This window comes from Sciurus vulgaris, assembly GCF_902686455.1.
Source record: "Sciurus vulgaris genome assembly, chromosome: 9".
NCBI classification, from domain to species: Eukaryota; Metazoa; Chordata; class Mammalia; order Rodentia; family Sciuridae; genus Sciurus; species Sciurus vulgaris.
In genome coordinates, this window is record NC_136469.1 from 72,431,125 (window position 1) to 72,444,134 (window position 13,010).

General features: G+C 38.3%; 1 protein-coding gene across 1 annotated transcript in view; it reads left to right on the forward strand.

The window, feature by feature from the left end:
• Positions 1–484: 484 nt before the first annotated feature.
• Positions 485–13,010, forward strand: part of LOC306669371 (broad substrate specificity ATP-binding cassette transporter ABCG2-like) — a 212,299-nt gene continuing 199,773 nt past the window's right edge. The window contains exon 1 of the mRNA XM_079153341.1: positions 485–749. Within this exon, the coding sequence (XP_079009467.1) occupies positions 609–749 (141 nt within the window). The 5' untranslated portion in view covers positions 485–608. The remainder of the gene's footprint in view (positions 750–13,010) is intronic.

Genomic DNA, 13,010 nt, shown 5'->3' on the forward strand with positions numbered 1-13,010 from the left:
AAGTACCTGAGGATGCCAGTCGTCCACATAGTTCAGGCTATGTGGTGCACGTGAGTATTAGTGGGTTTGCCTTCTAGGTTCCCCCTGTTTCTGTGTGGGCAAGAGCCTTGGCTTTTAAGTTAGCATGCTTCCAATTGAATACGCTCTAGGAAACAACTTGTTTATATAATCTCCCATAAGACTGAGGGAGGAGTTCAAAGGAAAAACAGAAAGAACCTGGAATATGAACCTGTAAGTGGTGACATCAGTTCTAGCTTTTGTATCATTTCTAAAATGGTCTACTGCTGTTCTTTTTGCCCTTCATTCTCCTCTCTACTCTTAGAAGATGCTCTTGGCATGTCTCACACAAAGCATCCCGAAATGGTCTAGAAGTCATTATAACCACCTCTGCTCCACCTGGGTATGCAAATGGAGAAAGAAAACGATTCCCTTTGGCTCTGAAACTGTGTGTGGAGTCACTAAAATTTTAGAGTTGAAAGTTCACCATTAGCAGAAATTTTCCTTGTGTTTGTTATGCTTGTGCATTAAGTGACATACACTGAAGTGATGTTTTAGAAAAGACTCAGTGTTTCACATTGAAATTTAACTTTCTTCAGGATGATGTCGTGATGGACAGCCTGACGGTGAGAGAAAACCTGCAGTTCTCAGCGGCTCTTCAGCCTCCATCAACTATGACAAAAGCGGAAAAAAATGAGAGGATTGACGAGGTCATTGAAGAGTTAGGTCTGGTTGAAGTGGCAGATTCCAAGGTAATGTGAAAAATCCTGACAGAGTCATAACCAGGAGAGAGGACCTCCCTGTGTGGAGATCCAATGTGACCTTAATCAGCAGTTTCCTAAGGTGTGTGGTCAACAATGGCTGCTTTCTGTAATGATGAGCATAGTGACTAGATTCCTACTGTGAAGAGGGAAATTGAGGGAGAAACCATCTTGCCTGTGGTCTAGTCCTGGGGATGGAGTGTGGTCTGTGTGGAGAGACCCCTCTCAGCCTTTTCCCTGGTCCTCCCACCCTCTATGTTAAGTCAGGCTCATTTGATGCCTTTGTACTGACTTTCCTTCTTGTTTCTCTCTTCCCTCTTTTAGCTGCTCTTCTCCCTCTCTTGCTCAGGGGGACATTGTTGCTTTGTTTTTTGAGGGATACCTCTGGATTTGATGAATGACAAGAAACAAGAGATTCCTTTTTTTATTGATTCTTTTTAGTTATACAGAACATTAGGATTCATTTTGACATAATTATAAAAGTATGGAATGTAATTTGTTCTAATTCATTCCCCAGTGCTTCTACTTCCCCTCACTCCCTCCCTCCCCCTTTTTCTTTACTCTACTGTAATTTCTACTGTTTTTTTTTTTTTTTAATTAGTGTCTTGTGTATATACATGATGGTGAGATTCACTGTTGTATAATCATATATGTGCAGTAGAAAGTTAGGTCAGATTCATTCCCCTGTTTTTTGTTATTCCTTCCCTGCTCCCTCCCTTCATTCTCCTTTTTCTATTTCACTGAACTTTCTTCTGTTTATATTTGGCTTTTGAGGACAAGCCTCTTTCACTTAGCATGATCACCTTCTTTTCCATTCATTTACTGGCAAATTCCATAATGTCATTCTTTATAACTGTGTGATACTCCTTTATGTATATATACCACCTTTTGTTTATCCATTCATTTATTGAAAGGTACCTAGGTTTGTTCCACAGCTTGGTTATTGTGAATTGTGCTGCTATAACATTGATGTGGCTGCATCTCTATAGTGTGCTGATTTTACATTTTTTGGATATACACTGAGCAATGGATAGCTGATTTATATGGTGGTTCCATTCCTTGATTTGAGGGATCTCCATAGGGCTTTCCAGAGTGGTTGTACTAATGTGCAGTCCCACCAACAAATTTTTCCCACATCCTAACCAACAATTATGGTTATTTGTTTTTTGATTATTACTACTGTAATGAAAGTGAGATGAAATCTCAGTACAGTTTTAATTCGCACTTCCCTAATTGCTAGTGATATTGAACTTTTTTCATGTAATTTTTGACATATATATATGTGTATATACATATACATACCTATGTATATATAGATGCCTTCTTCTGAGAAGTGTCTGTTTACTTCCTTTGCCATTGACTGATTGGTTCATTTGTTTACTTGTTGTTAAGCTTCTTGAATTATTTGTACATTCTGGATATTAATGCCCTAATTGAGGAGTAGGTGTCAAAAACTTTCTCACATTCTATAAGCTGTCTCTTCATACTCTTAATTCCTTCCTTTCACGTGTACAAACTTTTTACATTGATGAGATCTACTTGTTGATTTTTAAAATCTGTTTGTTATGCTTTAGAATGCTTATTTAAAAAGTTGGTTCCTGTGGATCATGTTGGTGTGTTGGGCCAATTTTCTTCTGGCAGGTGCAGGGATTCTGGTATAATTACTAGGTTTTCAATTAAATTCAAGTTGACATTTAGTTAGGGTAAGAGGTAGGAGTTAAATTTCATTCTCCTTCATATTGATTTCCAACTTTCCCAGGAACAATGGTTAAGAGGTTACTTTTCTCCAGTGTGTTTTTGGCACCTTTGTCTCATATAAGGTAACTGTGTCTATGTGGCTTTGTCTCTGTGTCTTCTATTCTATTCCATCGGCTTCTTACCTGTTTTGGGGCCAGTGCCATGCAGTTTTTGTTACTACAGCTCTGTACTATACCTTGAGGTCTGGTATTGTGATGCTTCCTACTTTGCTTTTGTGGCTGAGGATTGGTTTGACTACTTTAGCTCTCTTATTTTCCACATGAATTTTGTAACTAATTTACTGGTTATGTGAAGAATATCATTGGAATTTTGATGGGAACTGCATCGAATCTGTGTAGCACTTTGGGACTGTGGCTGTTTTAGCAATATGAATTCTGCCTATCCAAGAACATGGGAGGTTTTTCCATCCTCCAAGGACTTCCTCAATTTTTTGATGTGTTTTTTTTTTTTTTCTTGTACAGATACTTCCCCTCTGTAGTAGATTCCCAAGTGTCTTTTTTTAAAGGTTATTATTAGCAGGATAATCTTCGTAATTGCTTTTTCAGATTCATCATTGCAGTAGAGGAATGGGATTAATTTATGGATGTTCATTTTGTATCCTTCTGTTTGCTGAATTCACTTATGGGCTCTCAAAGGCTTTTGCTGGAGTTATTTGAATCTTTTAATATAGGTTCATGTCATCAGCAGACAGAGATGATTTCAGCTCTTCTTGTGATATTTTTTGAATTCCCTACTCTTGCCTGATATTCTGGCTAGTTTCAAGGACTGTGTGGTCTAGGAATGATGAAAGTGGGCATCCTTGTCTTGTTCCTGCTTTTAGATTAAATGCTTTCAGTTTCTCTCCATTCATTAGCATTTTTGCCTTGGGTTTGTCCCATGTAGCTCTTACAATGTGAGGTAAATTCCTTCTATCTGTAGTTTTAATAGGGTTTTAAAAATGAATGTTTGCTGTACTTTGTCAAATATTTTTTCTGAAATAATCATGTGGATTCTTACCCTTAAATCTGCTTATGTGGTAAATTACATTTATTGATTTCTGTATGTTGAACCAAACTTGCATCCCTGATACAACCCACCTGATCTTGGTGCACTACCTTTTCAGTGTGTTCTTGTGTGTGGTCTGCCAATATTTTATTAAGAATTATTGCATCTATGTCCATCAAGGAAATTGGTGTGAAGTATTCTTTTGTTAGTGTCTTTGTCTGGTTTTGTTATCCAGGTGATGCTGGCTCAGAGGGTGAGTTTGACAGTATTCCCTCCTTTACTATTTTATGGTATAATTTGAGGAGAATTGGTATTGGTTCTTCTTCAAAGGTGACATAGAACTCGGCTGAGACTTCATCTTGTCTGTGTCTTTTCTTTGTTGGAAGGCTTTTATGGCTGCTGTAATTTCATTTCTTGATATTAATCTGTTTAAGTTTCTAATCTTCCTGGATTAATTTGGGTAGGTCCTAAGCCTCCAGGTATTTGCTAATATCTTCAAAATTTACTAGGTTTTTGGAGTACAAATATTGAAAATAATTTCTGAGGATTTTCTGTGACCATAACTTCTTAATCTTAAATTGTGTTGGTTTCTGTTTTTTTCCTCTCTCTTCTGGTTAGTTTGTCTAAGAGTTTATCAATTTGTGTATTCTTTCATTAAACCAACTCTTTGTCTTGTTGATCTTTTGAATAGTTTTTGATTCTCAATTCATTGATTATATTAATATTGGATATAATTATATGATTTTATTAATATGCTATTTTCTACTGATTTTGGTGTTGGTTTCTTGTTGTTTTTCTAGTACCCTGAGAGGTAATGTTAGATTTTTTATTTTTTACCTTTATATTTATTGAATGTATGAGCTCAATGCTAGAAACGTTCCTCTTAGGAATGTCTCTGTACTTGCCCAGAGATTTTGATATGTCATATCATTATTCTCATTTATTTATTTCTTTTTTTTTATAATGTATTTTTTTTTATCTTAAACAAATGGGATACATGTTGTTTCTCTGTTTGTACATGGCGTAAAGGCATACCATTTGTGTAATCATAAATTTACTTAGAGTAATGTTGTTTGATTCATTGTTATTTTCTTCCCTTCCACCACCCATCCCACCCCTCATTTCCCTCTATATAGTCCTTCCTTCCTCCATACTCGCCCCCCTCCCTAACCCTAACACTAACCCTTCCCTCCCCCCATTATGTGTCATCATCCACTTATTAGTGATATCATTCGTCCTTTGGCTTTTTGAGATTGGCTTATCTCACTTAGCATGATATTCTCCAATTTCATACATTTGCCTGCAAATGCCATAATTTTATCATTCTTTATGGCTGAGTAATATTCCATTATATATATATATATATATATATATATATATATATATATATTTATGCGCCACAGTTTCTTTATCCACTCATCACTTCAAGGGCATCTAGGTTGGTTCCACAATCTGGCTGTTGTGATTGAGCAGCTATGAACATTGATGTGGCTGTATCTCTGTAGTATGCTGATTTTAAGTCCTTTGGGTATAGGCCAAGGAGTGGGATAGCTGGGTCAAATGGTGGGTCCATTCCAAGTTTCGTAAGGAATCTCCACAGTGCTTTCCAGAGTGGCTGAACTAATTTGCAGCCACACCAGCAATGCATGAGTGTACCTTTCTCCCCACATCCTCCCCAACACCTGTTGTTGCTTGTATTCTTGATAATCGCCATTCTAATTGGCGTGAGATGGAATCTTAGGGTGGTTTTGATTTGCATTTCTCTTATTACTAGAGATGTTGAACATTTTTCCATATGTTTGTTGATTGCTTGTAGATCTTCTTCTGTGAAGTGTCTATTCATTCCTTAGCCCATTTGTCGACTGGATTATTTGTATTCTTGGTGTAGAGTTTTTGGAGTTCTTTATAGATTCTGGAGATTAGTGCTCTATCTGAAGTATGAGTGGCAAAGATTTTCTCCCACTCTGTAGGCTCTTTCTTCGCATTGCTGATAGTTTCCTTTGCTGAGAGAAAGCTTTTTAGTTTGAATCTATCCCAGTTATTGATTCTTGCTTTTATTTCTTGTGCTATGGGAGTCCTGTTCAGGAAGTCTGGTTCTAAGCCGACATGCTGAAGATCTGGACCTACTTTTTCTTCTATAATCTGCAGGGTCTCTGGTCTGATTCCGAGGTCCTTAATCCATTTTGAGTTTAGTTTCGTGCATGGTGAGAGATATGGGTTTACTTTCATTCTGTTGCATATGGATTTCCAATTCTCCCAGCACCATTTGTTGAAGAGGCTATCTTTTCTCCATTGCATATTTTTGGCACCTTTGTCTAGTATGAGAAAATTGTATTTATTTGGGTTTGTGTCTATGTCCTCTATTCTGTACCATTGATCTACCTGTCTATTTTGGTACTAATACCATGCCGTTTTTGTTACTATTGCTTTGTAGTAGAGTTGAAGATCTGGTATTGCAATACCCCCTGTTTCACTCTTCCTGCTAAGGATTGCTTTAGCTATTCTGGGTTTCTTATTCTTCCAGATGAATTTCATAATTGCTTGCTCTATTTCTGTAAGGTACACAATTGGGATTTTAATTGGAATTGCATTGAATCTGTATAGCACTTTAGGTAGTATGGCCATTTTGACAATATTAATTCTTCCTATCCAAGAACATGAAAGATCTTTCCATCTTCTATGGTGTTCTTTAATTTCTTTCTTTAGTGTTCTGTAGTTCTCATTGTAGAGGTCTTTTACCTCTTGTGTGAGATTGAGTCCCAAGTATTTTATTTTTTTCGAGTCTATTGTGAATGGGGGAGTTTTCCCAATTTCTGTTTCTGAAGATTCATCACTTATGTATAAAAATGCGTTGGATTTATGAGCATTGATCTTGTAACCTGCTACTATACTGAATTCACTTATGAGTTCTAAGAGTTTTCTGGTGGAATTTCCAGGTTCCTCTAAATATATAATCATGTCATCAGCGAACAGGGATAGTTTGAGTTCCTCTTTTCCAATTCGTATCCCTTTAATTTCTTTGGTTTTTCTAATTGCTCTGGCTAGAGTCTCAAGAATGATGTTGAATAGAAGTGGTGAAAGAGGGCATCCCTGTCTTGTTCCAGTTTTTAGGGGGAATGCTTTCAGTTTTTCACCATTTAGAATGATATTAGCCACGGGCTTAGCATAAATGGCCTTTACAATGTTAAGGAATGTTCCCACTATCCCTATTTTTTCTAGTGTTTTGAGCATGAAGGGGTGCTGTATTTTATCAAATGCTTTTTCTGCATCTATTGAAATAATCATGTGAATCTTGACTTTAAGTCTATTGATATGGTGAATGACATTTATTGATTTCCTGATGTTGAACCAACCTTGCATCCCTGGGATGAAACCCACTTGATCATGGTGCACTATCTTTTTAATATGTTTTTGTATGCGATTTGCTAAAATTTTGTTGAGAATTTTTGTGTCGATGTTCATTAAGGATATTGGTCTGAAATTTTCTTTCCTTGATGAGTGTCTGTCTGGTTTGGGTATCAGGGTGATATTGGCTTCATAGAATGAGTTTGGGAGGGTTCCCTCCTCTTCTATTTTATGGAATACTTTGAGAAGTATTGGAATGAGTTCTTCTATAAAGGTTTTGTAGAACTCAACTGAGAACCCATCTGGTCCCAGACTTTTCTTTCTTGGTAGGCTCTTGATGACTTCTTCTATTTCAGAACTTGAAATTGGTCTACATAAATTGTGTATGTCCTCCTCGTTCAGTTTAGGCAATTCATACGTCTCTAGAAACCTGTTGATGTCTTCGAGGTTTTCTGTTTTGTTGGAGTATAGATTTTCAAAATAGCTTCTAATTATGTTTTGTATTTCACTCGTGTCTGTTGTGATATTTCCTTGTTCATTCCGAATTTTAGTGATTTGGGTTTTCTCTCATCTTCTCTTTGTTAGTGTGGCTAAAGGTTTATCAATTTTGTTTATTTTTTCGAAGAACCAACTATTTAGTTTGTCAATTTTTTGTATTGTTTCTTTTGTTTCAATTTCATTGATTTCAGCTCTGAGTTTAACTATTTCCTGTCTTCTACTACTTTTGGTGCTGGTCTGTTCTTCTTTTTCTAGGGCTTTGAGCTGTAGTGTTAGGTCGTTTATTTGTTGAGTTTTACTTCTTTTATTAAATGCGCTCCATGAAATAAATTTCCCTCTAAGTACTGCTTTCATAGTGTCCCAGAGATTTTGATATGATGTTTCGTTGTTCTCATTTACCTCTAAGAATTTTTTAATTTCCATCCTAATATCTTCTGTTATCCATTCATCATATAATAGCATATTGTTTAATCTCCAGATGTTGGAATAGTTTCTATGTTTTACTCTTTCATTTATTTCTAACTTCATGCCATTATGATCAGATAGAGTACATGGTAGTGTCTCTATCTTCTTGTATTTGCTAACATTAGCTTTGTGGCATAATATATGGTCTATTTTAGAGAAGGATCGATGTGCTGCTGAGAAGAAAGTGTATTCGCTCTTGGTTGGATGGTATATTCTATAAATGTCCGTTAAGTCTAAATTATTGATTGTGTTATTGAGATATATGGTTTGTTTATTCAATTGTTGTCTGGAAGATCTGTCCAGTGGTGAGAGAAGCATGTTAAAATCACTTAGTATTATTGTGTTATGGTCTATTTGGTTTCTGAAATTGAGAAGGATTTGTTTGACATACATTGATGAGCCACTGTTTGGGGCATAGATGTTTATGATTGTTATATCTTGCTGATTTATACTTCCCTTAAGCAGTATGAAATGTCCTTCTTTATCCCTTCTGACTAACTTTGGCTTGAAGTCCACATTATCTGAAATGAGGATGGATACTCCAGCTTTTTTGCTGAGTCCATGTGCATGGTATGTTTTTCCCCATCCTTTCACCTTTAGTCTATGGGTATCTTTTTCTATGAGGTGAGTCTCTTGCAGGCAACATATTGTTGGATCTTTCTTTTTAATCCAATCTGCCAGTCTATGTCTTTTGATTGATGAATTCAGGCCATTAACATTCAGGGTTATTATTGAGATATGATTTGGTTTCCCGGTCATATGGTTCATTTTTTAAATTTTATTTATTTATTTGTTTGAAACAACTTGGTTCCTCCTTTATTTGACAATTCCTTTAGGATAATTCCTCCCTTTGCTGATTTGCTTCTTTGTTTTTCATCTCTTCCTCATGAAATATTTTGCTGAGAATGTTCTGTATTGCTGGCTTTCCTTTTATAAAATCTTTTAGCTTTTGTTTATCATGGAAGGATTTTATTTCATCGTCATATTTGAAGGTAAGTTTTGCTGGGTATAAGATTCTTGGTTGGCATCCATTTTCTTTCAAGGCTTGAAAAATGTTGTTCCAGGCCCTTCTAGCTTTTAGGGTCTGGATTGAAAAATCTGCTGATATGCGTATTGGTTTCCCCCTGAATGTAATTTGGTTCTTTTCTCTCACAGCCTTTAAAATTCTGTCTTTATTTTGTATGTTAGGTATTTTCATTATAATGTGCCTTGGTGTGGGTCTGTTGTAATTTTCTGTATTGGGAGTCCTATAAGCCTCTTGAACTTGATTTTCCATTTCATTCTTCAGATTTGGGAAATTTTCTGATATTATTTCCTTGAATAGATTGTTCATTCCTTTGGTTTGTTTCTCTAGGCCTTCCTCAATCCCAATAATTCTTAAATTTGGACTTTTCATCATATCCCATAGTTCTTGTAGATTCTGTTCATGATTTCTTACCATCTTCTCTGTTTGTTCAACTTTGTTTTGAAGGTTAAATATTTTGTCTTCAATGTCTGAGATTCTGTCTTCCAGGTGTTCTATCCTATTGGATATGCTTTCTATGGAGTTCTTAATTTGGTTTATTGTTTCCTTCATTTGAAGGATTTCTGTTTGGTGTTTTTTCAATATCTCTAACTCTTTATTGAAATGATCTTTTGCTTCCTGTATTTGCTCTTTTAACTCTCGATTGGTGTGATCATTCAATGTCTGCATTTGCTCTTTCATCTCATCATTCAGTGTGTGCATTTGCTCTTTCATCTCATCGTTTGCTTCCCTGATCATTTTAATTATGTACATTCTGAACTCCTTTTCTGTCATTTCTTCTGCCATGCTGTCATTGGGTTTTATTGATGTAACATCTAGATTTGTTTGCGGCATTTTCTTTCCTTGTTTTCTCTTATTGTTCAGGTATCAGTGGACTGCAGATTTCCTCTATTGAGTTAGAATGTCCTTGAAGATTTCTATATATATCCCCTCTTAGCCTTCAGTAGGGTGAAGTCTTGGAGGAAGTTGATAGTGTGGTGCTCCACAAGGAAGCTGCCTCTCTAGGAATGGTGGCTTTCAGGTGGGGTATATTCCCTGCTAGTGGTCAGAGGTGCCTCCACTTGTTGACCAATGGTCATCCAAAGGGTAACTAGGCTGCGGGCTGAGGCAAGGCCTGTTTGGGCCTGTGCCTCTGGTTTTACTGTCCTTTTGGGGAAACTTCACCATGCAGGGAAGACTCACCCGGTGGAGAGGTCTCGCTGGTCAGTTCCCCTCCTAGAGATTCCCCTCAATTTACAGCTACCGCCTGGGCTGGGCTGCCTTCCTCTGCAATGTTCCCAGGGGCCCGGTCCTACCTCCTGGGCCTGGGAGCCTCACGCTTCGCAGATGAATCTCCTTAGGCTGCCCCTCCTCAGAGAATCTGCCCACAGTCCTGGAACCTTTACACCACCCCTAAGTGTGTCTCTGTGCGGCTCTTCCACCAAGAAGCCTCCTAGATCCTGGGACCCTGCTGTGCACCTAATGCCTGGCTATGTGGCCCCTCCTCTGAGCAGCCACCTGGGGCCCATACAATCGCTCTGAGTCCCAGAGACCCGCTGCACACCTCTTCCTCCAGACAGCCGCCCCGTATTCCAGTGCAGTCACTAGGAGTCCAAGCAACTCACTGCGTGCCTCCTCCTCCCACCAACCGCCCGTTGCCCTGGGCAATCACTCCGAGTTGAAGTGACCCACCCCGTTCCTCCTCCTCCTCCAGGTAATCCCCCGGGTGTTCAGGAGCGGTTGCTCTGAGTGGCTCTGAATCCATGTGACCCGCTGCACGCCTCCTCTGGGCAACTGCCCAGAGCTCTGGTGCGGCCACTCAAGACCAAGCGACCCACCACGCTCCTCCTCCAGGCAGCCCCCCTGTGTTCAGGAGCGGTCGCTTTAAGTCCAAACTACTCACCACTCGCCTTCTCCTCTGAGCAGCCGCCTGGAGCTCTAATGCAATCACTGCGAGTCCAAACGACCCGCCTCACTCCTCCTCCTACTCCTCAGGGCAGGCCCCGGTGTTCAGAAACAGTCACTCTGAGTCCAAACAGCTCGCCGCGCCGCTTCTCCTCTGGCAACCGCCTGTATTTCTGGTGCAGTCACTCCGAATCCAAGCGGCCACGCTCCTCCTCCTCCTCCTCAGGGCAGGCCCCGATGCTCTGAGTCTACACAGCTCTCCTCGCCGCTCGCCGCTTCTTCCCTGGGCAGCCACCAGAGCCCCAGTGGTTGCTCCGAGTCCCAGCGCTGTGCTGAGCGGCCTCCTCTACGATGCTCCCAGTTGTCCGAGTTCATTGCTCCAGCGGGGGTAGGGGTGTCTCGCCAGCAGGTCTACTTCACAAAGTTCCCTGCGTTCGGGGACTACTGCCCCATCCGGGACACCTCCCCATCGGGAGAGACTCACCCGGCTGCTTTGAGTTGGTCCCAAGTCTCTCAATATCTCCTCTTTTGAATCCTGAATCCTGGAGCAACATGAAATGTAGCCACCCTCTAGTCCGCCATCTTGAAATGCCTCATTTATTTCTTGATTATTTTTATTTCTCCATTAATTTCCTCTGCTATGCATTCATCAGTCAAATGTGTATTATTCAATCTCTTGGTGTTAGTATAGTTTCTGTTTTTTCCTATCATCACTTCCAATTTAATTCCTTTACAGTCTGATAGAATGCAAAGCATTATTTCTATTTTTTTATATTTGGCGACATTATCTTTTTGCTATAAAATGCTGTCCCCTTTAGGAAATGTTCTATGTGTTGTTTAGGAGAAATGAAGTGAGTCATTGAAGAATGAAGCATTCTATGGATGAATGTTAGTTCCCCTTATTGATTGTATTTCATAGTTCTGTAAAATATTTAATTTTATGTTTGGATGATCTATCCAGTGGTGAAAGAACCATGGTAATGTCACCCAGTATTATTGTATCGTGGTCTATTTGGTTCTTAATATTGAGCAGGGTTTATCTGATATGTGTAGATGCTCTGTTGGTTGGGGCATTATCTTGTTGATATATGAATCCCTTAAGCAATATGAACGACCATCTTTGGCTCTTCTGATCAAATCTGGCTGGAAGTCTACTTTATCTGATCTGAGAATAGCTAGTCTTGATTGTTCATGAGTACCATTTGAATGGTAAGTCTTTTCCCATCCTTTCACCGTCAGTCTGTGGATGTGTTTGCCTGTGAGCTGAGTCTCTCCTGAAGACGCACATTGTTGGGTCTTGTTTGTTAAAGCAACCCAAATCAGCCAACCTATGTTTCTCAGTTAAGGATTTTAGACCATTTACATTCAATGTTATTATTGAGAGATGATTTTTATTTCCCGACATGTTGATTTATTTGTGATGTTTAAATCAGATTTGAGTCTCCTGCAATTGACTATTCTTCTAGTACTCTTCATTCTTATGCTGTTTTTCATTTTTATTTTTCATTTCTTCCTTATGAAATATTTCATCAGGTGTGTCTTGTAGTGCAAGCTTATAGTTATGAATTCTTTTAGCTTCTGTTTATCATGGAAGGATTTTAATTCATCTTCAATTCTCAAGCTTAATTTTGCTAGATATAGAGTTGTTGCTTGGCATCCATCTTCTTTCAGAACTTTGTATTCATTATTCCAAGTCCTTCTTGCTTTTAGGGTTTGGGTTGAGAAATCAGTTGAAATCAAGTTTAGTTTACCTGTGAATGTGATCAACCATTCACTGGCTCCTTTTTACAAATCTAACCTTATTTTTTATGTAATGCATTTTCATTATAATGTTTCTTGGATTGAATCCATTGTGATTTTTTTCTCACTGGAGTGCTCGGGTGCCTCCTTCATTTGAATGTCTGTTTCATTCTTAAGGTTTGGATAATTTTCTGATATTATTTCATTGAAAAGATTGTGCATCCTTCAACTTGAATCAATGAACCTTCATATATCCCAATGAATCTTAAATTAGATGTTTTAATGTTCTTCCATATTTCTTCAATATTCTTTTGATGGACTTTTAACATCCTTTCTTTATGGTTATTTTCAAGATTATATGTTTTGTTTTCAAGGCCTGAAAATTTTGTCTTCAAAGTGGTCTAATCTATTTTTGATGCTCTCTATTGAGTTTTTAATTTGGTTTCTTGAGACTCTCATTTCTAATATATCCATTTGGTTCCTTTTCAGAATTTCTTCATCACTATTGAAATGATCTTTCATTTTCTCTACAATTTCACTTCCTCCATCTTTCT